The sequence below is a fragment of the Neomonachus schauinslandi genome, chromosome 8 (assembly GCF_002201575.2).
Source record: "Neomonachus schauinslandi chromosome 8, ASM220157v2, whole genome shotgun sequence".
NCBI classification, from domain to species: domain Eukaryota; kingdom Metazoa; phylum Chordata; class Mammalia; order Carnivora; family Phocidae; genus Neomonachus; species Neomonachus schauinslandi.
Genome location: NC_058410.1, coordinates 21,215,181 through 21,242,167, shown reverse-complemented (window position 1 = coordinate 21,242,167; position 26,987 = coordinate 21,215,181). Strand labels below are relative to the sequence as shown.

The following is a 26,987-nucleotide window of genomic DNA, read 5'->3' as shown; positions in this document are numbered from 1 at the left end:
CATGGTGACCATAGTTAACAAGATTGTATTGTGTATTTGAACGTTACCAAGTAGATCTTAAAAGTTCTCATCACAAGAGAAAAAAATGTGTAGCCATGTGTGGTGATAGATGTTAACTAAACTTATTGTGTTATTCATTTTGCAATATATACTTACATCCAGTCATTATGTTCTACACCTAAAACTAGTACGATATTATGTGTTAATTATATCTCAGTTAAGACATACAGCTTTAATACTAAGATAGTCCTTAAGTATACTTGATCTGCGTGTTTCCAAAAATCCATCTGTAAGAATTATAACTTTGTTTTTGTTGTAAATGATACCAGAAAAACTGATCACTTAGGAATGTGAAGCCTGCTTTATTTAGCACCTCCAATTCTTTTTTTTTTTTGCTTTTACTTGGTAAATATTTTAAGACAGCCTACAGCAGCAGTTAGATTAGATGGTAGAGGCAGTTAAAAATGAATTATATTCCAAGGTGATCTTTCATTGATCAGAGCTAAGACAAGCACACTGTTCCAATTTTATGGTAGTTACAAGTCATTGTGCTTATACTATTTTCTTTCTGCATTTTTTGGGGGAATACATCAACATTAAAATTTAGACATGATTTAGGTATATTGCTATCTATAAAGCAGGGAAAATACAAAACTGTAGCTCACAGGATCCTTTTCATGAGTGACAGCTGGGGTTTCTATGTATTGCGAGGATTTTCTCTTTTAAACACAGTGATATTTGCAATTTTTAACTGTTTTAATTGGAGACATTTCTAGAATATACAAATCTTTCCTTGCCTTAAACAAAACATATGAACTTATAAGAACCATTTTAAAAAAAAAATTCTTGGCATTATTGTTATGAAGATAGAATTAAGGAACTTTAAGAGCTACACACAATCTTACAGTGCATTTAAGCCAGTGTTTCTCAACATTTTTACATCATCAACCCCCAAAGAGCCTTGTTAGATCCCCACTCCCATGAAATTTTCATACCATGGTTATACTGTGTATCTGATTCTATACTTTATAGTTGTGCTTTATAGATAAAAAGCGTAGATTTTTCCACTCCCTGCCCCAACCCTACCTCACCAAAGAACCATTTCTCACCTCCCTTGAGAATGTGTGGCCTAATGTAATGCTCTCAGGCTCAGAGAAGGTGAATGACATGTTCAAAGTCACGTAGCATAGCCAAGATGATATTTTTCTATCCTAAGTTATGATAATGTTCTTCCTGCTCTGAGTTCTGAAGAATTGGTAGTAATTTATTCAGGCTGCTATGCTTTGTGAGATTTTCTGCTTTATTTTTAGTGTATGAATTTTATTGGGTGTCTTTCCATTGTCAGTCTCTGTGCTAATACCCTCACATGCATTATTTTATGTAATCCTCAAATCATAATAGACAGGCAGCATTTTCATCAACGCTGTGTCAGTGAATAAACTGAAGCAGAGGAAAGTTAAGGAGGACCCGAGATCACACAGCTCATAAGCGCAGAGCTGAGACTGATATCCAAACCTTTTTGACTGTGCAGTCAGGCGTTCTTTAAAAATAATTTTGTTTTCCTCCTTTGTTATCAGAATGTCAGTGATTGCTGGTGACTGCTCTGAGGACCCGCCTCTCGGATCTGTCTGTGATTCCACTTACTGTTTATCTGTGTCGAGTTTGGAAACCAGATCTGATTAAAGATATGGGGGCCTCCACTATGAATAATGTAACACTCTTCAGTATGTGTCCATTGTGCCCTCTGCAGTGGTCACAGAGAGGCCTTATATGAGGGCTCTCTTATCTTCCAGCCGTATTCTGTATATGCGTCATTGTCAGCCAAATTCGGGGGGGGCGGTGAAGGGTTATTATACTTGCTCATGGAACACTGTCATTGCGGCATAATGTGTGAAGTTTAATATCAGCTTTCAAAGGAAATGTTTTGTATGAATTGCAATTGGCCTAAGTAATTTGGCCATTCTCAGTTACAGGGCCTCATTCCCTTATCTCCAATGCCAAAATCCAATACGCTCTGATAACAGAAAGCTTTGAATTGATATGAGGCTGTTTATTATAGTCTTTATTTATCCTGGTTGTATAAATAGCCTTGTTCCTAGCTGTAGAAATATTAATGTGTTTGCTGCCTCAGACCCTACTTGCGTGTAAGATGTCATACAGATACATTCATAATAATAATTTTTTATTGTATGGAAAATTCTTAATTCTGAAACACAACTAGCTCCCAGTATGTTGGATTCTGCAAACAAAAGGCCCGTCTCTAATTTTTTTTTTTTTTAAGATTTTATTTATTTGAGAGAGAGAGAGAGTGAGCATGAGTCGGGGTGGGGGGCAGAAGGAGAAGCAGACTCCCTGCTGAGCAAGGAACCTGATGTGGGGCTTGATCCCAGGACCCGGGGATCATGACCTGAGCCGAAGGCAGATGCCAACTGAGCCATCCAGGTGCCCCCTGTCTCTAACATTTTTAACTAACTGATATACATTGACCACTGCTCTTTCCATCTGTGAAATGTTTTCCCCCTGTGTCTCTTAATGCCAATTAAGAAATGTTTTAGTGTAAATTGAGATGTATTGGAAGTTGAAAAGTGCTCATAGTAACCTTTGAGGTGTGAGTGCCTGATTTGGGTCTGAAATGTCGTTTAGCCCCAGAGTGCCTATGTATGTGTATATGTATGTGTACACGTATACTCCATACATGCATGCACATACGTTAACACACACCTAGTTAACTATGTTGAAATATTGTAAAGCAAATGAGACAATATAGTTTTGTGCTATAAGGAATATCTTATACATTATTAATCACTATGTGGTGGGAAGATGAAAGATTCTCTGCAACGAGTCTGCTTTCTTTCTGATCCATGGATATGCTGTCAGTGAGGCTGGTGGTGGAGCTGAGACAGATTTGAATAGAATCACAGGTAACATCAGAATCCTGGTGGGTGGGGGCAGGGAGCTTCCTGGAGGAACTTTAGTTTTGCTGGGCAGTGATGACGGCCTGTTTGTGGTTTATAATAATAAATGTTTAGCAATGCTTATCTACTCAGATGCAAGTAGAAAGAATGCAGATGGAAGATCGGGAGCAGGGAAGAGGAAGGTGTTTGTAAAGGAGTGGAACCAGAGATGGCTCCTAGTCCATAATCGTGTCTAAGATCTCCCTTCCGCTGAGCTCTGCAGTCCCTCCCTGTGGCTTGGCAGGCAGATCTTGAATTGACTTTCAGACACTACTTACTTTTGAAGTAGTGAGCAACCATTATAACTGTTATGCAGTGACCATGGGCCTGGAGGTCAGTATATGAATGTAATGGACAAATGTCTCGTGCTTTGAAAGAGGAGGATTTTGCCTGGAAGGTGGGAGAACAGTGGCCTGAAAGTATCAGTGAAAAGCAAGGAAGAGGACACTTATTCCAGCGACTCCCCTGAGGCATGTAGGATCTGTGAGGAAAAAGAAAAAAAACTTAATTAAAAGTTTTCCAGGGGAATTGATGGTCCTAAGGAAACCAATTTCACTTAAGATAAGATGAAGGAGTTGATCTGTGGTCTGCTGATCATAGAATAGATTTCTGGACATAACAGAAGAAGGGCTTGGGGCAGATTGGGGAAGGTGCAGAGTAGTATTGGAGTTACAGTCCAATATTGGTTGGCTGATGAAGACCGGATATTTGGTAGTGATTTAGCTAAAAGGGAAATAGGATGTGGTGATGTAGATTCTGTCACGGATATAGCTCTTTTTTTTTTTTTTTAAGATTTTATTTATTTATTTGACAGAGACAGAGACAGCGAGAGCAGGAACACAAGCAGGGGGAGTGGGAGAGGGAGAAGCAGGCTTCCTGCTGAGCCGGGAGCCCGATGTGGGACTCGATCCCAGGACCCTGGGATCATGACCTGAGCCGAAGGCAGTCGCTTAACCAACTGAGCCACCCAGGCGCCCACGGATATAGCTCTTAAATATTTGCTTGTGGAGGTGGCAGTCCTAGGGAGAGCTGCTCCTTTGGGTTATATACAAGGTGGAGGGTAGGCATCATAGAGTGGGTGTGGGGCCAGTGGGGGCTCCTTTCTTGAGCTTCCCAGTTGGTGTAGCATTAGCAGTTTATAACAGTATCCCATCGAGTGAATATTTAAGTGCTTGATGATGATGACCCAATCTCTGGGTCACCAAAAGACCATAGATTGGAGGGTATATTTGCAGGTACTAATTCTTATCAAATCAACTGCATTTCCCCAAAGGGTGCTTTAATACATTTTTTTTAGCTCATTTTATTTTATTTACGAAAGAACAAAATTACCTTGTGAAAATATCCATTGAAAAGCTTAAAGAATTGTTTCATTATAAGTTTTCTACATGCCACTCAAACTTCTGATGCCACTATTTTCCTCCCAAAAGAGATAAATATATTTAAATCTCATGTAACTGTAAAGGTCACCTTTTAAGTATACCAAAATTTAGCAACACATATCTGTGGGTTTCTGAAGGTATTCTTTTCCATTAAAATAGAAAAAAATAGGGGCATCTGGGTGGCTCAGTCAGTTCAACGGCTGCCTTCAGCTCAGGTCATGATCCCAGGGTCTTGGGATTGAGTCCGCATCCGGCTCCCTGCTCAGCGGGGAGTCTGCTTCTCCCTCTCCATCTCTTGCACTCTCTCTGTCTCTGTCTCTCAAATAAATAAAATCTTAAAAAAAAAAAAGACATATCTAGTTGCATTCACTCTTTTAACCAATTATAATAAGCACATGCACACTGGATCAATATAGTATACTTGTAGCTTAAAATATCAAGTATTACATAACATCTTTAAAATAGCGTTAAAAAAGTCGGTTATGTGGGTGGCCATGTTTTGTTATGCTACAAAATAACTATAAGCTATTTTGTAGAATATCAGTTGCTTTTATAGCAGAAATCTCTTTAAAAGCTGAGAGTTTACATTTAAAAAATCCCAATTCCCTTTAAGATAACTATTATAAATCTGTCACCCATGGATTCCTCGAATCTTTTATGAGAAGCTTTCTATATTTTCAGTGTGCACCATTTCTTGTCCCAAAGAATTCTATAGTCTGTTACTCCTGTTTGAAGTAAAAATTGTTTCTGCTAAAGTTACCCTAGAAGAGTGTTTATCTTCTAGGCTTTCCACCTATCCTTATTCTTTATGATTTATAGGTTAAAAAAGATTTAAAAAAAAAATCTTCTCTGCCTTTGTCTAGTAGCCACAATTCCCTAAACTTGAAATCCGTTTTTTTTTTTTTTTTTTTTTTTCCCCCTGTAACAGCGCTCCTTCCCCTGTATTTTCCCATTACATTTCTCAGAACCTCCTCTGGCTCTTCTGATCTTGAGATGTAGCAACCTGAACTGCTGGATATATAAACTCTTCCCTGAGAATTGTAGACAAATGTGAGTTCAGTGCTGGATGTTATCTTAGGAACTTGCACACGAATACTTCCCGACTTCCTTGCTGCCTGCACTGCACTCATCTCTCCCCATCAGTAACATTTCGTTTACATGCAGTGATTCTTGATGAAGCTGGATTTGAAGCTAGGGATGGGGTGAGAATGGAGGATCTCTTCTAGCAAGTTTTATAATCTCAGTGATGGATTATGTAGTTTTAAAAGGATCCCTGGAGACTCTGAAACTCCTTTACTCATCTAGTCCAAGCAACTTATTTTAAGGATGGAAAAAATAATTGGAGATTTGAAGTGATTTATCCCAAGCCATATAACCAGTAAATGGCAGAGGTGGTAGAATTAGGTCGTTTTCTTCTGAGAGCAATGTGCAAATGGTATTAAAGTTAATTTATTAGCCTGTGCGATAAAATGTGCATACATATTCCTGAACCTCTCATTTTAGCAATTATTTTTGACCTCATGGTAGTATGATAAATCATGTGAAATTCCTTGAAAATGGATAAAAATTCTTGTAGTGCCCAGTATACCATACTCTAGCATTGGATCTAGTTTTTTTTTTTTTTTAAGATTTTATTTATTCATTTGAGACACAGAGATACATAGAGAGAGAGAGAGCATGAGCAGGGGGACAGGCAGAGGGAGAGGGAGAAGTAGGCTCCCCGCTGAGCCAGGAGCCCCATGTGGTGCTTGATCCCAGGGTCCTGGGATCGAGCCCCTCATCGGGCTCCCTGCTCGGCGGGAAGCCTGCTTCTCCCTCTCCTACTCCCCCTGCTTGTGTTCCCTCTCTCGCTATCTTTCTCTCTGTCAAATAAATAAATAAAATCTTAAAAAAAATAAAAAAATAAAATATGTATTTATTGTAATAATATGAAGACAATTTGGACTGCTGTAAATAGAGCTTCTAGTATGTTCATTATTTTTAATAATTGATTACATTGGTGATCAAAAAATCTGACACGCAGATATATGTGCACTCGAAAAAATTCTCCAAGACTTTTATTATTAAACTGCACATTTGCACGCTGTAGGCAAAATTAATTTCCCAATATTTCACTCCATTCATGTACAAGATTAGGGAAAATATTATTTATTGAGTGTTTACCATATCTTGATACATTTATGGGTGTATACCTCATTTTGTCCTTAAAATATTGCAGGAAGGAAGATGTTCTTCCTATTTTTGTAATCGTTTATTCAATACATACTTGAGTTGCTACTGTGTGTAGGCCCTGGGGGTACCAAGTGCACTGATGATTCAGAAACTTCAAACAGATAACAAAATAGTCACTTTCACTCATGATTGGAGATTTGATGCGGTGGCAGAATATCTTCCAAAGGTGGGACTATCGTGGATCATCTGAGTGGGCCTGGTTATTCCATGCATCTTTCAAAGTGAAGACGAAAGGAGTCAGGAGCCAAGGAATATGGGTGACCTCCAGCCAGAAGCTGGAAATGACAAGGAGAAAGAACTCTCTCTAGAGCCTCCACAAAGGAACATAGCCCTGCTGACAACTTGATTTCAGTCCAGTGAGCCCTGTTTCAGAAACTAACTGACAGAACTGTGAGATGATAAATTTAGGTTGCTCTAAGCCACTGAGTTTGTGGTGATTTGTGACAGCAGGATGGCACACTAATAGGGTAAGGGACATATGCCATGGGTGGAGTGGGGTGCCCTAGAAGGTGTCTGCACCAAGTTCTGGAGGGAAGGTAGAAATTAATTAGGTCAGACGGGGAAGGTTAGTGGGAATGGGGAGGGAGAGGAAGGATATTTAAGGTAAAAGAAGTAAAAAGTAGGAAAAAATAAAACAAGACGAAATCAGAGAGGGAGACAAACCACAGGAGATTCTTAATTGTAGGAAACAAACTGAGCGTTGCTGGAGGGAAGGGAGGTGGGGCTATGGGGTAACTGGGTGATGGACATGAAGGAGGGCATGTGATGTAATGAGCGCTGGGTGTTATATAAGACTGATGAGTCACTGACCTCTACCTCTGAAACTGATAATTCATTATATGTTAATTAATTGAATTTAAATTAAAAAATAAAAATTAAAAAAAAGTAAAGCTCTGGACTGAGGGTCAATAATTGCTTCATTTTTATAGGTAAATAACCCCATAGGACTCTCAGACATTGCATCCTTTTGCTTCTAGTCTGGGCATTCTTAAGGTTTAATGGAGGTAATCTATAATGATCTGCTTTTACATTAGCTGTTTGCCACATAACCTATTTTATACATATGACTAGTCTTAAAAATAAATGATACTGATTCTGTAGAATTGAAGTGTTTGACTTTATCAAATTATATAGTCATTAATTTCATGTGAGTGTTGAGCTGCCTATTCACAGTTGATTAATTGCATGTGTGTACTCATTTAATTTTTTGTGTTTAGGTACCTTTTTGGCACAACCTTTTTTTTTTTGGTTTTTCTTAATACTTTTTTTCTGTTGATATTTTAAAAATTGAAAACATGGGTGGGGTTAGGTGGAAGATAAAACGCCAGCCACCACACTAACCACCCAAATTCCAGTGGGTAGCTTCTAAATTTTAGAAAGTAAAGAAATATATACATATGATTTAAAAAATTAGAAGTACTTAAAGGTTTATTACAAAATATAGCGGTTCTCTCACTACTCACTCCTTAGGGGCAAGTCCTTTTTCTTCTTTTGGCTTCTCCTTATGTCATTTATACATTTCCATATTCTACATAAAATGAGTGTACTATTATCTTCCAGAACATCAGTATTAGACACTGTCTATTGATATACTGTTCTGGTAAACGTACAGGATATAGCTTTCTCATGCTACCATTCTCTTACCTTCCTCATCATTGAATTTTTTTTCACTTTTTTTTGTTATGGTAAAATACACATAATATAAAATTTACAGTCTTAACCATTTTTAAGTATACAATTCACTGGTAGTAAATATTCATGCTGTTGTGCAACCATCACCACCATCCGTCCCCATAGCTCTTTTCACCTTGCAAAATGAAAACTCTGTACTCATTAGACAATAACTCCCTATTCTTTCTTTCCCCCACCCCTGGCGACCACCATTCTACTCTCTGTCTGTGAATTTGACTACTCTAAGTACCTCATATAAGTGGAGTCATACAGTATTTGTGTCTTTGTAACTAGCTTATTTCGCTTAGTAGAATGTGCTCAAGGTTCATCCATTTTGTAGCAGATGTCAGAATTTCTTTCCTTTTTAAGTCTGAATAATATTCCATTGTAGGTATATATTACATTTTGCTTATCGATGAACACTTGGTTGCTTCCACATTTTACCTATTGTGAATAATGCTGCTATGAATATGGGTGCACAAATATCTTTTCAAGACCCCATTTTCAATTTTTTGGCTGTATGCCCAAAAGTGGAATTGCTAGATCATATGTTAATTCTATTTTTAATTTTTTGAGGAATCACTAGATTGTTTTCCCACAGTGGCTATACCATCTCATTGCTGAATTTTTAGATAAACAGATATTCAGTGTTGACATTGTTATGTATGTTTAAGCATCATTAACAGCAAGCACTGAAGTTTATTATAATTTTGCTTCCTCTCTGTTTTTTTTTCACCTGGAATTCGTAATTGCCTTGCTTTTATGTGCTTCGGTTTCGTTGCACCTGTTTCTAATTCTTCCCACATTTTCCAAAGGTCTGACAGTATAATTTCCCACAAAGCAATCACAATAAGCGGTCTATCACTTCTACTATTTTTTTCTTAGAGACATTTCTTCTTAGACATACTTTCTAGGCCTGCTGCACAGCCATAATCCTAGGGATATTCTGTACTTTCCTCCTAGTTTGGAATCCCTATTTCCTGGATTTTATGTGTTTTTTGTTTGTTTGTTTTTGTGTGTATTTTTCTTTTCTCTTTTGGGTTATTTCCTTATTTTGTCAGAGTGTATCCTTCATTAGTTTTGTCAAGTTAAAATAAGAAAACATAGCAGTTGGAATGGTGATGACAGCCCTCACCTGGCCCAATTCATCACTGTCTCTTCTGACATCTCTTTCACCATTAGCACGAGGGCCTGTTTGCTTCTCCCTCTCTTGGATCTCTTGTTTTTATACTTCTCCTGTCTTTTTTTTTTTCCTTGATTTACAAACTGGTTTTTATGGAGGCCATCTCTCAGTAGCTTCTTGAAAACTGGTGTTTGGGAAGTAAGTTTAAAGACATTATAAATAGATTGTCATTATTCTATAAATACTTATTATAAAACTGTAATAAGGACTCTGAGAAATATGGAGATATATAAGACTGCTTCTGCCCATAGTGAGTCTACAGAACACAAGAACAGAAAACAAACCCATGTAATACCGTCAAAGTAAAATTTAAGCGTGAAACAAGATCACAATCCAAGGGCTTTTCCAGGATACATGTGATTAATTTCTGTATAGAGAGGAGTAATGACCTTTTATGAACTCAGAGCAAGGAAATCTAATTGCTCTGGGATGTTCTAAAAAACGTAGACCTTAACCCTAAGGATCGGTAGGATTTTGGTAAGTGGAGGTGGTCAGAAGGATATTTTTATGTGTGTATGAAGTTTGGGGATGGGCACAGCCTTAAGAATATCCTAGAGAAAAAGGAGCATACCATGTTGACCTGAACAGAGTATTGGAGAGAACTGGGGGATAAGCTAGAAAAGTGAATTAGTGATAGATTGTGGAGGACATTGAGTTTCAGGAAAAGCAATTTGGGTTTATTCTGTAGCTAGCCAAACACTATTGGAGTTTTTTTAGTAGATGAATGCTCAGATGAGGTTGATGACTTTCTAGAATGGCTGAAGAATAGAAACAGCTTTTGTGTCTGACTTTTTTCTCTTAGCAGAATGCATTTGAGATTCCATCCCTGTTGTTGCATCCGTCAGTTGTTTATTGAGTAGTATCCCATTGTATGCATATACCACAGTTTATCTGTTTACCGCTTGATGACATTTGGGTTATTACCTGTTTGGGGCCATTATGAATAAAGTTTTGCATATGGGTTTTGTGTGAGTGTATGTTTTCATTTCTTTTGAGTAAATACTTAGGAGTAGGATTGCTGGATTGTTCTTGAGTACATGGTAAACTTTATTAAAAAAATCTGCCAAACTGTTTTTTAATGGTGGTACCATTTTACACTCCCACTTGCAATGTATGAGAGTTGCAGTTACTCTGCATTCTCACCAGCACTTGGTATAGTCATTTTCTTAAAGCTATTCTAATGTAGTGATATCTCACTGTGGTTTGAATTTACATTTCTCTGATGATTAATGATGTGAGTATCTTTTCGTGTGCTTATTTGCCACCCATATATCTTCTATGATGATCTCTGTTTAAATCTTTTACTATTTATTTAAAGAATTTGTTTATTGTTGTGTGAAGAAGATACGTGTTCATTATAAATGCAAAGAATACAGAAAAAGTACAAACAGGAAAGTAAACCACCTTAAAGCCCAGCACCTAGAAATAACTTTTAATATTAACATTCCTGACATTTATTCTTTTATCTGTGTATACACAGTCCTGTATATAGGACAGGTAGATGGATGCATGATGTACGGATAGATGAGTGGATGAAATAGAAAATATATATACATGAGATATTACACATGCTGACTTTTTATTGTGATATAGTTCATATAGCATGAAATTAACCCTATTAAAGTGTACAGCTCAGAGTTTACTATATTCACCATGCTGTGCAACCATCATAATACTCCAAATTTCAGGACATTGTATCATCCCAAGAAGAACCCGAACACCCAATTAGCAGCAGTCCCCATTGCCTTCCACTCCAGTCCTAGGCAACAACTAATCTCTTTTCTCTCTGTGTAGACTTACCTCTTTTGGACATTTCATATAAATATGAATGGAATCACACAATATGTGGCCTTTTGTGTCTGGCTTCGCTCACTCAGCATGTTTTCAAGGTTCATACATGTTACAACAAGTAGTACTTTATTCCTTTTTATGGTTGAATAATTCAAGTATGGGTATACTACATTTTATCTATCCATTTCTTTATCGATGGACTTTGGGTTGATTGTATTATTTGGCTATAATAAATGATGATGCTATCTGAAAACTTGTACACAAGTTTTTGTGTAGATATATGTTTTCAGTTCCCTTGGGTTTAAACACCTAGGGTGTAATTGTTAGTATCCATTTTTAATTTTTTTTTTTTTTGAGAGAGAGAGAAAGAGAGAGAGAGTGGCACAGGGAGGGGTAGAGGGAGAGGAGAGAATTTTAACTGGCTCCATGCCCAGCGCGGAGCCCTGTGCAAGGCTTGATCTCACGACACTGAGATCATGACCTGAGCTGAAACCAAGTCATACGCTTAACCGACTGAGCCACCCAGGTGCACCTAAAATTACTTGTTTTCTTCTTATGAAGCTTTGAGGTATATAAAGTTTAAAGATTGAATTTACAGATATATCTATCTCTTAAATCCTGCAACTCCATATTTCTGTGTATTAATTTTGATGTAGATTTAATGAAGGGTTTCTAAAAGCTTGACTTTCCAGTGTTTTTCAAATTTAATATTATTAAATCAGCTTAAAGAACCAATTTGTATTGATCTGAGTTGTTTTAAAATAGGTAAATTAAGCCCTTTAAATTATTTTCATTTTATCTTAATCTGATTTTACTGCTTCTTAGAATTCATTTAGTCACTCATTGCATGAGTATTTACTGGTATTTCCTCCTCCTACTGAATATTTACTGGTATTTCCTCAGAAGGTAAAATGGCAGAAGGTAATTCAATACCTTCAATTATACTAAGGTATTGAAATAAAACATTGGGGAATAACTTAATATACAATTAGGAGTTGCAAAATGGAGTCATAATTATTTTATGATATGAATGTGATTTTGTTACTATTTAGATGTCTCTCCCCCTCTCCCTCTTCTCGCTATTCACATTACTCCTCCCATGAAGGATTATTCAAGACACATGTATAAATAAATTTCCCAGTTACATTAGGTCCTTAAATAAATAAAAGTTCCTGGGAGGCTGTCTGTTAATTTGTTTGTTAGGGCATGCGTGATGTGGGCTGTCCCACCGTAAGTCATAGAGACGTGCCTATCATGTTGTTCCTTGCAGCATTGCTGACAGACAGAGTGCCCTGGAAGCAGAGTTGAGGACCGTGCAGGCCTCTCACCGGGATCTGGAGAACTTCCTAAAGTGGATACAGGAAGCTGAAACCACAGTTAACGTGCTTGCGGATGCCTCTCAGCGGGAGAATGCGCTTCAGGACACGGTGCTGGCCAGGGAGCTCACACGGCAGCTGCAGGCAAGTGCGCGGGGACCTGCACCCAGCAATTTTATTTCCGCTGTGCTCTTTTGATCCAGCGACATGCAAATTTATTACCATTAAAGGGTGAGATTGTTACCTCATTCGGTTATGAGATCTATGCTCTCCCCTGTGAATCATTGGTTTTGGGAAATACGATCTCTAAAATATTTTACTTAATAAGAGAGGAAAAACACCTTGTTTTATGGAAGTAATACTTGTTTATTTAGACTTACAGCCTCATAGCTGTTCTGTTTTTGTCATTTTAAGCCCTATACACTTAGCCTTATTGAATCCTAAATTATAAGGGCATTTCCTTTTAATATGAAGTTGCTCCTTTCTCCATTTATTTTAACATACTTAATATAAAAGCTGCAAAGGCTCTGTGGCTTAATTTACAACTAAGAGCATTAGGCTTGGAGGTATTTTATGTCTTTAGCTTGATAGTTATGACTGTAGATGCAGTCTGAGGTTCAAATTCTTCTCCTCCACGAAATGTGCTGACACAAAATCTTTCCTTTACTAAAATGTGTGAGGAATCTCACATAGCATGGCTGTACCCTTTCTCTGCCCCCCAGTACAACTGCTTCAGTGCCCTTGAAGTTACCATCTTTGCGTAGAATGACCTAGTGTTGCCAGTCACAGACCTTCTCCTTTAAACTGATTTTAATGGTGCAGTTCCCTTGTCCACCACAGTTTCACATCTGCTTACTTCTCTCTGCCATGTCATTCGCACATCATTTTGACTGTTATTATTTCTGATATGCCTGTGAACTCGTGACCCAATGTCATCTGAGGCATGTCTTCTCCTGTCCCGGCCGATCACATGACTGCTCAAGGGCAGAGAGTACGTTACTCCGTACTGTCACCTACGCGGTGCTGTGTGTGCAAATTCTGGGTAAACACTGACTGCTAACCGTACACCCTAACTTCACCGTTATGAAATTCACTGTGATGACCTTTTTGAGTCCTTTCTTAGAATTCTCTTCCCTTGAAACTCAGAATGTTCACAAATATGTGGATCTGGAGAGAGGGTACAGTAGCTTTCTTAGAACTATTCCTATTCTTACGAAGTATCTCTAAGTTTGAAATTGTTTTCACTAAAAAGTGTCGACATTTTTTTTAAAGGACCTTTTGGGAATAGACTTATTTTAACTTGTTCCTGTGCATACGGACTGTTAGGGTGTTTTATGGTGGAGTCCTCGAGATTAACGAAAATCTGTGTTTTCTTACATTACTTCTTATTTCTTGTTCATTGCATAATATATTTGTGACTTGGTAATGAAGGTGACCCAGCAGGTATTGAGGTTAAATATGTTCTTTTGTCTCACCATCTAGAATCTCAGGAGGCCACTGTCCATGTTATTTGAAGAAATATTTAGCTATCGTCTCATTTTCGGGGGGTTAGAGAGGGCTGTAAATGTGGGCCGATGCTAGAATGTATTGTTTTTTATGATTTGAACAACTGGAAGCCTGATTTATAAATGCTCACAGATGCTTACTTTACCTAATGGTATAAAAAGAAGATACCCAGCCTGTGCATTTGAGGAGGCAACAGTTTTTAGACAATGAGCAAAGGAGGCTTGAAATGAACCTTGATGATGAGCATCAGCAAAATGCAGACCTGTCTGCATTTAATAATGTCTTCTGGCACATTTTATCTTGGGATATATTCTTACCGTAGCCAAAATTCTTCTCGATAGTTAGTGAATACCCAAACTGTAGAAATAAATGTAAATGAAGATGTTTAAATTCCTTCTAAATAAAAATAACTAAGCACAAGATTGCTTGTCTTATGGCAACCAGCACAAAGAAAGAAAGGTTACTAACTAAAATAATAAAGCACATTATGACATGTATAGTAAATGCCTCTCAAAAATAGTTGCTGAAATTTAATGTTGTGGCTCATAAGAAGTATGAAAGAGGGCATTTATTAAGAGCCTATTTCAGTCTGTTTGTCTAAAGATAAACACATGTATTTGCTTTTGTTTAGGATATTTCCTGTTATGGTAATTTGCATGATTTTTCACTGCCTTGCTCCTTTTAAAAATGATCTTAATTTTAAAACATTCTCTCCATTTTATTTAAAAAAAATCCTATGGCTTTATTTTTGGCACCTTATAGGTAGATGCATTTAAGAGACTTAGTACCTTTTGCTGAGTATTTCCGAGACAGAGAATTTAAATTATCCCATGACTTTTTGTATTAATGACGCCTCCATTTGTGTGAATGAACAGGTAGTTAAAATGAATGGAATGTTTGAGAATGGAAACATGTTTGTTGAAGAAAATGAATGTACAAACAAGAGTGTCTGAAATTATAAAATAAATTTTCTGGTGATGTGATTGTAGGGGGCTGGGGGGGGGGGTGGGCAGTTTATGGGTGCACTGAAAAAGATGGAATAAGGACCTCAGTCTGTGTGTGCTCGTTGCACATTCACTGGTGGTACTTGCTTCATGTCTTACGACAACTGGATGCAGAGCCATAGAAGTATTTCATGAAGATGAACAAGTCTGTTCTGTTTTCAGTTTAAGGTGAATTTGAGTAAGTTTCTGATAAAGCATAGTTTGGAAGCACCATGGAAGATGAAGATTAATTTCTGGGAGTATGCTGTGATACATGCCATTTCTGTTAAGGATGGATGATCATTTGGATTTATGTATTTATGTTTTACTGCTTGGCTGCAAGGCAGTTAGGCTTTCCTCCTCAGCAGAGTTGGCAAAAGAAAACCCAATCCTTTGGAGAGAGAAGCTCCTGAATTTCTGAGCGGTCTAGATCACCGAGGGTCTGATTTGACTTGCTAATTAAGTATTTTATATTTTAACCTGGTGGCAACAGGGAGAAGTCATTAAAGAATAGTGAGCAAGAGAGCGATGCTGTGGGGTTTGTATTTTATTAGGAACCTAGCCGATAGCATTGTGAGGAGTGGATTTGAACTGAGCAAAACTGCCAGTAGGGCGTGCAGTCTGCTAAGATAGTCTTGCAGCCATCTGCAGAGGGGATAATGACCAGAAATGAGGCCGTCCCAGGGCGAATAGACCTACTGACTTGATAGTATGTGTAGACAAGGGACGGGGAGAGACTAAGAAGATTGCCAGGCGGGATTAGAGGCCGAGATTGGGAATACAGGGAAAGAACAACTCAGGGAGATGGTGCCAGTTAGTGTGGAGTGTGAAGGAATGATCAATTTCATTTTGACTATGTTGAAATAAGGCATTTGGATAACATCCAGGAGGAGATGCCTTGCTATGCCTTTGTCACTGTGGATCTGCATTTATGTAAGGGAATTTGACTCAACTGCAGAAACTTTTTTTTTTCTTTGAAGAAAAGCCTAGTATTGGCTACCCTCTAAGTTTATTGGTTCGCATGCATTGATTCTGAATTTTCTTGTCTACATTCTAGGATATTACTATCATTTTAATTATATTTCAAAATATAAGCCTTATAGTTTAGCAGGAACCAATTAATTGAGATGATCTGATTCTTTCCTGGACAAAAGCCTGCTGCCCTGCTGCCTTTCTGGGGTGGTTTTACAATAGGTGGCTGTTCTTGCTCTCGCACAAGATGTGTTTGGGGATTGTTATATTTTTATCTCCTGTGTTCTGTTTCAGCCTAATTTTCCTCCTCTCATTCCATAGGTGCAGGTTTTGGTTGTTTAGATTGTTGCTGATCTCGCCCGATACCCACGTCCAGAGCCAGCATGGTGTTTGGCGGGTAATACCTCTGTTGTGTGAGCTTCACCTGCTGGTTCAGGGACAGGAATTACAACTTCATATATTTTTTTGATAGCAGCTTTATTGACATATAATTCACATTCCACACAAGCCATCCACTTAAGGTATACAATTTAGTTGTTTTTAGTGTGTGTGTGTATTCACAGAGTTGTGCAACAATCACCACAATCAAAGAGAACATTTTCATCCTCCCCCCCCAAAGAACCCACATATGGCTTTGCTATCAGTCCCCCTTTACCAGCTCCCCAAACCCCTACCCTAAATAAGCACAAATCTGTTTGTTTCTGTATTTTTGCCTATGAACTTAATATTTTTAATTACATCATTGACTGCCTCTTCCGGTTTTGGCTTTGTATAGATGTTTTGACGTTGTTAGCCTATCCAGAGGGAGGCAGTATAGGGTCTCAGTATAGACCTGCAGGGGAAAAAAATATACAAGGAGAAGCAGCAAAATATACACAAACACTGCTTGATAAACACAACTCTATGAGACCCAGTATAGGACTTTCAGTCATATTAACATGAGGGACTGGGGAGGCATACAAAGTACAAGAGAAACAAATACTTTCAGGACTGCATTTCTTTTCTTTTTTTTTTTTTTTAATTTTATTTATTTATTTGACAGAGAGAGACACAGCGAGAGAGGGAACACAAGCAGGGGGAGTGGGAGAGGGAGAAGCAGGCTTCTCGCGGAGCAGGGAGCCCCGCACTCGACCCCAGAACCCTGGGATCGTGACCTGAGCCGAAGGCAGATGCTTAACCATCTGAGCCACCCAGGCGGCCCAGGACTGCATTTCTTTTAAAGAATCATGACAACAGTAGAGAATAGCAGCCTTACCTGGGTTATTAGTTTGAGCAGGACACTGATAATGAGAAATGTCTCGCTTCTATTTCTGGCTGTGCCCTTTGACCCAGTCATTTAATCATTCTGGGTTATTTTGCTCATTTCCTAAGAGTACTTTACTCCAATTGATACTTGTAATAGTATCCAAGCCACAGTAGAAAACACATCTCACATACGGACATACCTAAAAAAACCCCAAATTCTGTCCTGGGTTTTTATATCATATAATCATGTTTTATGTTTCTTATAAAATTAAAACAGCATTATGGCAAATAAGATGAGATCACGAAGATGCTGTCTTAAGGGGAAATGTGGTAATTTGGAATGTTAGTAGTCAGTTACAGACTTGTTTTTTTTTTGTATTTTATTAAGTTCACTGTTTAATTAGAGAAGTCCTAACCTAACATTAGAAATGTGATTTCTCATGGCTTTTCTCCTAGGCAGGCATCTGAGAGCCCACGGACGACCCTGCTTTTAGGGTATCCTAGGTAAAGCCACATAACCCCTGCAGGTATTTCTTGTTCCGTTTTGTTTTAGATGATCTTGTTCTGAGACCTGTCTGGAGGTGATTTATTAGCACTTAATGTAGGGGCTGATCTCATTAAAGTCAGGTACCCTTCTGCTCTTCTCAAGATTTATAACAATGTCTGTTCACTCATCCCACAGAGCACAGCAAGAGAGCTGCATTTAGTGGGGTAGCGAATGCATATCTCTTTAGAGCGAGTGAATGAATACCACTCCATCTCTTAATATAAACTAGCCTCGAGGCAGGCACCGTGGTGATGTGTTGAATCTCGGTTCTCAGGGGATGTCTGCTGTGTATCTGCAGCTTTAATGTTTCACTTAATATCCTTTTTGGCTACGGAGCTCACTCCTTTCCAACCCCAGGCTGCGTTTGGCTCAACAACTTGCTCATTGTCTGCCCATGCCGTGCTGAGCAAGTACCGGCTGTGAGCCTCTGCTGGGGGGCTTTCTTTGTGGCGTTTTTCTGTTTTTTTAAATTGAGAAGAAGTTGAAGGAATACCAGCCTCCTTTTGCCTAGCCCCTAAACCCCTGTATCTTTCAAATGCATTCCTGGAAACGAGCATGCTCAGAGAACTGGCAAATCATTGTCCAGTGACCGGGAGGAAATGATCATTGCTCTTCATTTATAATGCAAATTCTGAGGTGTCTCCAGAAGTGTGGTAAACTTAAAATGATGGCTGTGGTGAGAACGTCTCTGCAGAAAGTTGTGGTTTTGTTACATCGTTTACAAAGGATGGCAGTTTCTTCTCCTCGGTATCAGAAGCTCTGTAAGGTAACTGAGTGATTGAAATGAGGATCTCGGGTGTCTGACAATTCTCCTGTTTCTCAGGCTCTGAAAACTAACCTTTCAGGGTTCTTACCAAGGAAAGATTCCTTTTCTTAGTGACTGATTATAAAAGCTGTGAAAGTGAATTGCTTCGTTAAATTTTGTTTGAGCATCTGAAACAAGTATTGTTTTAGTGCATCTTTTATTTTGCATTTGACAAAATCTTATCTTCTGAGAAGGGCTGATAAATTGTTCAGAGAAAATATGGCAAAACTACATTCATTAAGACCTGTTACCTCTGTGGTACTTTGTAATGTCTTAATATTGAATTACCAGGTATATTAATCTTGTGTAAATTTCAGTAAATTTAAAAGAAGAGTTTAAAATAATTAAGTAGATTACTTAATAACTGTATATCCCTTTCTAGCTAATTGTTTTCCCATTAAAAAATTAAAGCACATTTTAGAAACTACTAGACTGAATCTCATCATAAAATATCCCCTATATTCTTGAATCTTCATATATTATAGCTAAACTTGAAGAACTTAATTTTATTTGAACAGGTGGATTAAGTACACTTTCAGGAGGCAACTTGTTTGACACTTGCAAATTTCAAATACTACGTCATCCTAAACATAAACCATTGAATGGGCTCCTGTGTTTTAAAGAAAAGTTGCCTATTGTATTTTTGATCATAGTTTTGTTTGATATGCCATGTTCATACTGTTTCGTTACTTTGTCGAAAATTGGAGCAATTTGATAGAAAAGGAAGGAAGGAATTGAATAGGAATGTGAAAGCAATTTATACAGCACGGCAGTACCACATTCTGCCTTCATCATGCACTTAGTACCATTCTCAAGAATGCATCTTGTGCCCTGTTTGCTGCCCAAACTCATTTGTAATTGGAACGACGGTCTCTAGGACAATATGACTTTTCCGATGATAGAAAATATGACATGTCCAAGCATCTAAACCGCATGTTATGTGGCAGTGCATTAGAAAGGGAAAGCAGTATTCTATTAACTTTATCATATATTTTTATTTTTTAGAGCTTGGTCAATTAACTATATTTCTGTCTAGAAACTTTTTTTGAAAAGTTTTAGGAGACAGATTGATAGCTGTGCATTCTTTGCAGAAATACTTATAAAGGTTCATTTGCATGAGAAGTTAATTAAAACTTAATACAACTAAAAATCCATAAATTAATTATTTCAGTGTGCTGTGTTTTGGTTCACTTCAGAGAATATATTTATTCTGGTATAAACATTCTATGTATTTCAGGAACAGGCAGCTTTGATAACAGAATAAAAGCTCACTCACTAATGCGTGTTATTTTACCTCTTTAACTACAAGTGTGAATATATAAAGCATTTTTTTATTAGCTGGGTTATTTTTCTGATCCATTTATATGCATACTTGCACAAAATCAGGTCTTTTTCTCAAGTCATGTGACCAAAGTGTTAAGTTAGTCTGAAGTAGGAAACGGTAGAAGTTCAAATACTAGAGAAAGTTATTTAGTTTCATAATTATACCCCAAATAAGCACAAGTTCAACTACTAAAGTCATTGGGTAAATTAATTGCCATCAGAAGTACTCTTTGGATAATTTCTTGAGACTTATAATTTCCTAAATAAACTTAAAATTTAAATGTTTAGAATAAATGTACTTTTGGTTTAAAAAAATTAAAAGTTGTATTATTTGCAGTTGAAATGTCACCTTCCACATTTCTTTCCTCAGATGGAAAATTAACAACTGCCCAGATAATCAAATGAGAAATATGCAATTCCAGTACTTGCCAGCAGGTGTCAATATAAGGCAGTGATATATGAGATTTTGGCTGAGGGAAGTCTAGAATAGGAAGTGGCAAAATTACTATGAAATATATCAGCTAGTAAGAGATGTTATTTGTTTGCTTGGTTATATTTTGAAAATTGATATTAGTTACTGAGCTGTGTTAACTTATACGGTATAAATAAAAGTTTTAGTTGCAGAACTAAATATTAACGGTTGCTATCCCAAATACAGGCATAGGTAGGTTTCTATCTATAGAAAGTGAAAATACATAATTGTATTATAATTATCAGTAGTCTTTGTGTACTATTTAAACGTTAAAACAAGTTTGGTGTATATTTGCCTTAAGATACCATAAATTCTTTTCCCTTTAAATTGTGAATGTTATAATGACTGTCTCTCCCTATACCTCCTACATTCTCTAAATTTGGTTTCTTAGAAAGGAAATGCTGTAAGTTTCAGTGTTTCTTCATAAAAATATAGAAGTCTCTTGTAAATACACTTACAGATCAAAGTGAATGAGAAAAAAATGTTACATAAACTAAGGGAGATGTGACTATTTTAAATTCATATTGGCATTTTGAAATCCAGTGTCTGTTAATATTCTTACCCTCTTTTCTTCTTCTTCAGGATCTCTCTTTTATATTATTATGTGGAAATTTAGTCTTTTATCAGACTTTCCTCTGTGATACCTTGTCTTTGCTTCTTTTCATACTTGAGTGTCAGAAAATAGATCATGTGTTACACATTTGGAAATCTGTGTTGAGTATTCTCATTTTGTGTGTTTCCTCTATGCTTTGAAGGTGGGGGATAGATAGAACTTGGAATTCATGTCTCTCAGAGTTAAAATATGCTTTTCCTCCTCTCCACCTATTCACACATTCACTTGTATTTTTGCCTTTAAAAATATTTCTTCCTTATTATACATGCCATAAAATTTGGGTAGGAAACTGAAACAGAAGTGCTGCTTACTTGGAGATATAATTAGCAGCAATGAAATTGCCCTGATGACCTAAAATCACCTCATGCTGGATGCTAATTTTTGGTTTTGATTGCTTAGTTCCTTTAAAATATTAATGATTATAAAAAACAATTTTTCTTCTGACAGAGCACAGCAACAACAACTGAATGTAAGTGATTTAAAATATAAAATTAACTTTAATTTGTTTTCATTGTTATGTGATTATTTGAGGATATTTTGTTATTAAATCTTTGTATAAAGCTGAATTTATGTTGAGTCGGAAAGGAATTTTATAAGTCTTGTTTTTTTTCTTAGTGTCCATTTTCATAAAATATTTATTAATTGAGGACATGGTAAAAGCAGCTTTTTTTGTAAAGCAGATTGAGATATGAACCTTATAGCAAAATAAGAAAAAAATATATAGTTAGTGTTATAAATTGGAATCCTCAAGACTTAATAAGCATTTAAAAAATTTTGATTTAAGTAATATAACTTCTGTTTGCCTGTGTACATATATAAATCACTTTAGCTTATGTGGCTTTAATCATTGCAAACTTTTTTGATCCCGTAGTCCTATCAGCAAAAATATTTTAAACAGGGGCGCCTGGGTGCCTCAGTTGGTTAAGCGACTGCCTTCGGCTCAGGTCATGATCCCAGGGTCCTGGGATCGAGTCCCACATCGGGCTCCCGGCTCGGCGGGGAGCCTGCTTCTCCCTCTGACTCTCTCCTCTCTCGTGCTATTTCTCTCTCACTCGCTCTCTAATAAATAAATAAAATCTTTAAAAAAAAATATTTTAAACATATATATACACACAAACATATAGTCATTTTAAAATTATACACATATGCTGTGGGCAAGTCACATACTAAATATTAGTAGAGCATAATTTTGTTCTTACTTTCCACTATTCTCTTCTTAAACCTCAGTTGGTTGTCCTTTACTCTCTGTGTCAAACTCACGCCATTTTGGTGACCACCAATTTAGTGAAACTGTGGCTGTTCCCGGCCTTGGCTTATGGGGCACTCAGGCTTTCATGGTGGTGCTGATCTTGAAGTCATCCCTGAAAAACCATGTCTTCTGTGGTGTCAGAGCGGCTATTGATGAGTACTCTGAAAAACAGAGACCAGAAGATCTTGAGATCTTGCCTCGCAAATCTGGATTGGCTAGTGATGACTACAGAAGGCTTGCTCTGTGTGTGTGTGTGTGTGTGTGTTTGCACATGTAGACAACATAGAACTATGTGGAAGGGTATGCTGTCATGGGCCAAAGATGTGTGACCACAAAGGTACAGAGTATCTGAACAGAGTTTCAGATTCATTGACAAAGTAAATCCACACACCATTTTTCACCTACATGTGTGGGTCCCCTTTATTTAGAGGTAGTTGAGGTTGAGTATGTGTTTTTAAGAAGGTGTGGAATGGAATGGTGTATTTTCAAATGACTTACACCCCACATAGCTGAACTTTATGTTTTTTATTCCCCAACATTTCCCCACCCACCTTTTTTTTTTTTTTAGGTGGAAAACTACTATCCATGAGTAATCAAATCTTCACGTGTTTTAGGGTGATGATGCTTTACTTTGTCGTGATCTGAATGTTGAAATGTAGGTATTGTAAGGTCAGCTCTCAGTCTCCATAATCAAATCATACACAGGATCATTTGAACCGTAGAAGGTCAGAGTCATGGTCTGTAGCCGAGATGTAGAACTCCGGTTGATCGTATGAGCATTGGCTCTTCTTGGTTTTATGAGAAATTCTCGGTTTGGTTCCTTCAGAAAATTCGTGAAGGCTGAGGTTTAATGGAGAAAAATGCCATGCGTGGAAGGATTTACGTACATTTAACCAGTCACCATGATGCATTAGGCATGTTGCCTCACAGCTATATGGACCCTGGGCGGACTACTTCCCTTACTCTCCGTCTCCGAGCCATTTCAGGGGGCTGAGGTGATAGATGAAGCAAGGTGGGTCAATGGAGACAGGAATTAGATCTCTGGGTGTCATCAGATATTTTCCTGTGGCTTCCGAAAGCAGCAGCATGATTTTAGATGATTCTCTGATCTCCATTTTGCCATAGCTCCCCAAGTCAAGGTATATATCAAAATCATTTTAAAAAAAACAGTTATCTAACTTTTTATTAATCAGAAAACTCATGCCATTAATGACTTTTAGCTAGACGTAGTATAATTAGATATGATGGAATGCTTTGTCAGTTAACTAAAAAGTAATTAAAACCATTCTACAGGATTGCATTTTAAGTAGTTCCTTAATAGCCAAGATACCATTATTTGCATAAGTCTAGATCTGTGATCTACAAATCAGGGACAAAGTCAGTCTGACAGAGTTGGAGTAGCATTATGGATATGGATAAAAGTTCTCCTTTGTTTTTAGAGTAGCATTTGATAATTGTGACTAAAATGTTGATGATCTGTGTTTACCTAGGGGTAAAGTTTATTAAATTTCAAGGGGGAAATTTCCAAGGTGAATGTACTGCTGGATTTTAAATGTACAGCCATGATCCACTCCCTCTTACTAGGGACTGTGAGTACTGCCAGCTTCTCTTGGGATATTTGGTGGTTTATTTTTAGCTCTCTAAAATAAACAATTAGTAGAACTCTTACCATAGAGATAAAAGAATATAGAAAATTTCATGCTGTGGTAGCTTTCTCAGTTTTACAAAGTTTATTCATTTCTGGGCAAGGTAAATGAGTCCAAATAACTGAAATTGGAAAGCATATGAAGTGCATCAGACGGTTTCTTTTCATTTTTCTTCTTCGAGTTTGTTCAGTTCTGTTTATAGATTATAGAAGTTGTAAAAGATTAATTTATAACAAAGCTCACTTATAAAAGCAGACAGAGCCTTGTAATGCTTAATAAAAGGCTGATATGAGAGTATGGCTTGATAAAGCTTAAGCAAGAATTTTGGAAAAATATCAAATGGAGTAGTTTTCACAATAGACTATTTTGCTTTAAGAAAATTGAAAGAAAAATGGTCAAATACAGCTATAAAATAACTGCAGGCTTTCATGACTAAAAAAGTCTTGTTACTACTGATATAATATCCTTTCATTTTTAGAGTGTTCTAAAATTTACAGAGTGTTTTCTCATATTTCATCATTAATATGTATGGTGTTAATTAATTATTATATTAATACTTATCCTTAAGAGATAGGTAGGAAAGAAATCATCATTTTTCCCATTAACAAATGGAGAAACGGGATTGGTACACTGACAAGTTAGGGAGCATGTCAGTAATTGCTTAGCTAGGGGCACCTGGGTGGCTCAGTTGGTTAAGTATCTGACTTGGGCTCAGGTCATGATCTCAGGGTCCTGGGATCCAGTCCTGTGTTGGGCTCTGCGCTCAGTGGAGAGTCTGTTTCTCCCTCTCCCTCTGCCCCTCCCCCTGCTCATGCTCTCTCTCTCTCTCAAATAAAATCTTTAAAAAAAATAATTAGTATGTGGCACAATCTGAACTAAACGTAGGTTGTCTCAGTCTAGTGTCTCCTTACACTTAATTTCAGATAGTTTTAGGGATTATACTGGGCTAAAATGAACATGCACCGTAGAAGGTATAGAAAGAGAAACCACATTAACTAAGTAGTAGATACCATTTTATTCTACATTATTTTCCTATGCATTTCATTTTCTAAAGAGATTTAGCCTACAGTTTCCTTTAAGACATGAGGAGATGTTGGAAATTCTCTGACTCAACTGTTTCATCTTACAGATGAGGAGACAGATCATCTATAAGGGATATTTATCGCTGCTAGTTTTGTAGGATGGAGATGTACTTGTTTTCTCCTAGAAGTTTAAACCTAATGAAATATGTTCTTTTTTTTTTTTTTTAAAGATTTTATTTGGGGTGCCTGGGTGGCTCAGTCGTTAAGTGTCTGCCTTCGGCTCAGGTCATGATCCCGGGGTCCTGGGATCGAGCCCCACATCGGGCTCCCTGCTCAGCAGAAAGCCTGCTTCTCCCTCTCCCACTCCCCCTGCTTGTGTTCCTGCTCTCGCTCTCTCTCTCTCTGTCAAATAAATAAATAAAATAAAAAGATTTTAAAGATTTTATTTATTTATATGACAGAGAGATAGCGAGAGCAGGAACACAAGCAGGGGGAGTGGGAGAGGAAGAAGCAGGGGAAAAGCAGGCTTCCCACTGAGCAGGGAGCCCGATGTGAGGCTCGATCCCAGGACCCTGGGATGATGACCTGAACCGAAGGCAGACGCTTAACGACTGAGCCACCCAGGCGCCCTGAAATATGTTCTTTTCAAAACTACTTTGATATTTGAGTTCTGGCTGTATAATTTTAAGAGAACAAAGATTTTGTTCCAGTTTAAACTTATACATTGGATGTCTTTTAATGGGCTTATTTTGCAGTTTTATAAAGAATGATGGATTGGTTCATTTTATTGCAAATTAATATAGTTGGTTCTGGGTTTTGATTCATAATTTAGTTTGGTTTGAGTCTCAATACACAAGTATTGAATTATGTATTCACTGCAACTAATTCTCTATACTCAAATGTAGTTTTTTATCATTATATTTAAAAGTGCATAATAGTTTCTTAAAAGAATAAATTGAAAATAGTCAACTAATTTTCTAGACTGGGTCATTTCTAATAAGAAATTTGTGGGGTTTTTTTGTCATTGTTTTTTGTTGTTTTTTCAATTCAACTCAAAGATCATGTATTGAATGGCTGTCATATGGCAAGGGACATTGTAAGCAGCATATACGCTTAAAGTACAGTATTACATTTTCCATGTAAAATAAAGAAGTTCAAGTAACTTGTTCTGAAGACTCAACTTGCAAGAACAAGTTTCCCTTGACCACTGAGCTTGTGACAGAAACTCTTATAGGAAGAGTCTTCCTCAATTTATGGGGGCTCCTCTAGATTATTGATTAGGCTCCCAGATGGCACTTGAAAATCTAGATAAACCACAGTGAAATTGATGTAATCTTAATTTACATCAAACATCACATTTGGAAGCAGTCTTATTCCATTGCCAGAAACTGAACAGAGCAAAGAAGTTATCTTTACTCTGACTGACACTGGAGGAAAAACAAGCATGTTTGCTTAGAAGAGAATGGAAAGGAACTGCCGAACCTCTTAATGTATTCTCATCATTTTTAAGAATTACGGGTTTTTATGCCATCAGTTTTGAATTTAAGTTCACTCTCAAAACATTTGAATTACTGTTCTTGGTACAGCTATACTATTAATTATAGTCTTTTATGGAAAGCCCTTGATATTGGGCTCAAAAATGATATAAAATGAGTTTAGTTTTACTTTTTTTCAGGGCATACTTCGCAAGAGTTTAAAGACATAAAGGAAGAGAAAACTTTTTTTGCTTGAAAACATTATCTGACACCATATGTACTCCAGGTTCAGCATTTTAAAAGGCCAAGGTGTGTGTGTACCTACCCAGTGAGCTGCCAGGGGGCCAGCTTTCCTTAAGCTGGGGTGGTTGCAATATGGACGCAAGGGAAGTCTTTGTGATTAGGGCTTTTTTTTTTTTTTCTTTTAAATAAACTTTCTTTTTAACTTTATATATCATGGATGTTTTTCCATGTCATTAAGCATTTCTTACGTTGTGATTTTTTTAGTAGTGTTAAATATAATTCTATTGAATGGCTGTAGGATAATTTACTTAAGTGATCAACTGTGGTTAGATAACTAGGTTATTACCAGTGTTCTCA

The 26,987-nt window shown here is 37.2% G+C and overlaps 1 protein-coding gene across 5 annotated transcripts in view; it reads left to right on the top strand.

Moving 5' to 3' along the window:
• Positions 1-26,987, top strand: part of UTRN (utrophin) — a 484,838-nt gene that overhangs the window by 242,453 nt on the left and 215,398 nt on the right. For 4 of the 5 annotated variants that reach the window (XM_044917202.1, XM_044917200.1, XM_044917201.1 and 1 more), the window contains one exon: positions 12,484-12,673. In XM_044917202.1, the coding sequence (XP_044773137.1) occupies positions 12,484-12,673 (190 nt within the window). Of the gene's footprint in view, positions 1-12,483; positions 12,674-18,404; positions 18,549-26,987 lie in introns of those variants that run through there. The other variant, XM_044917204.1, reaches the window with a different exon arrangement.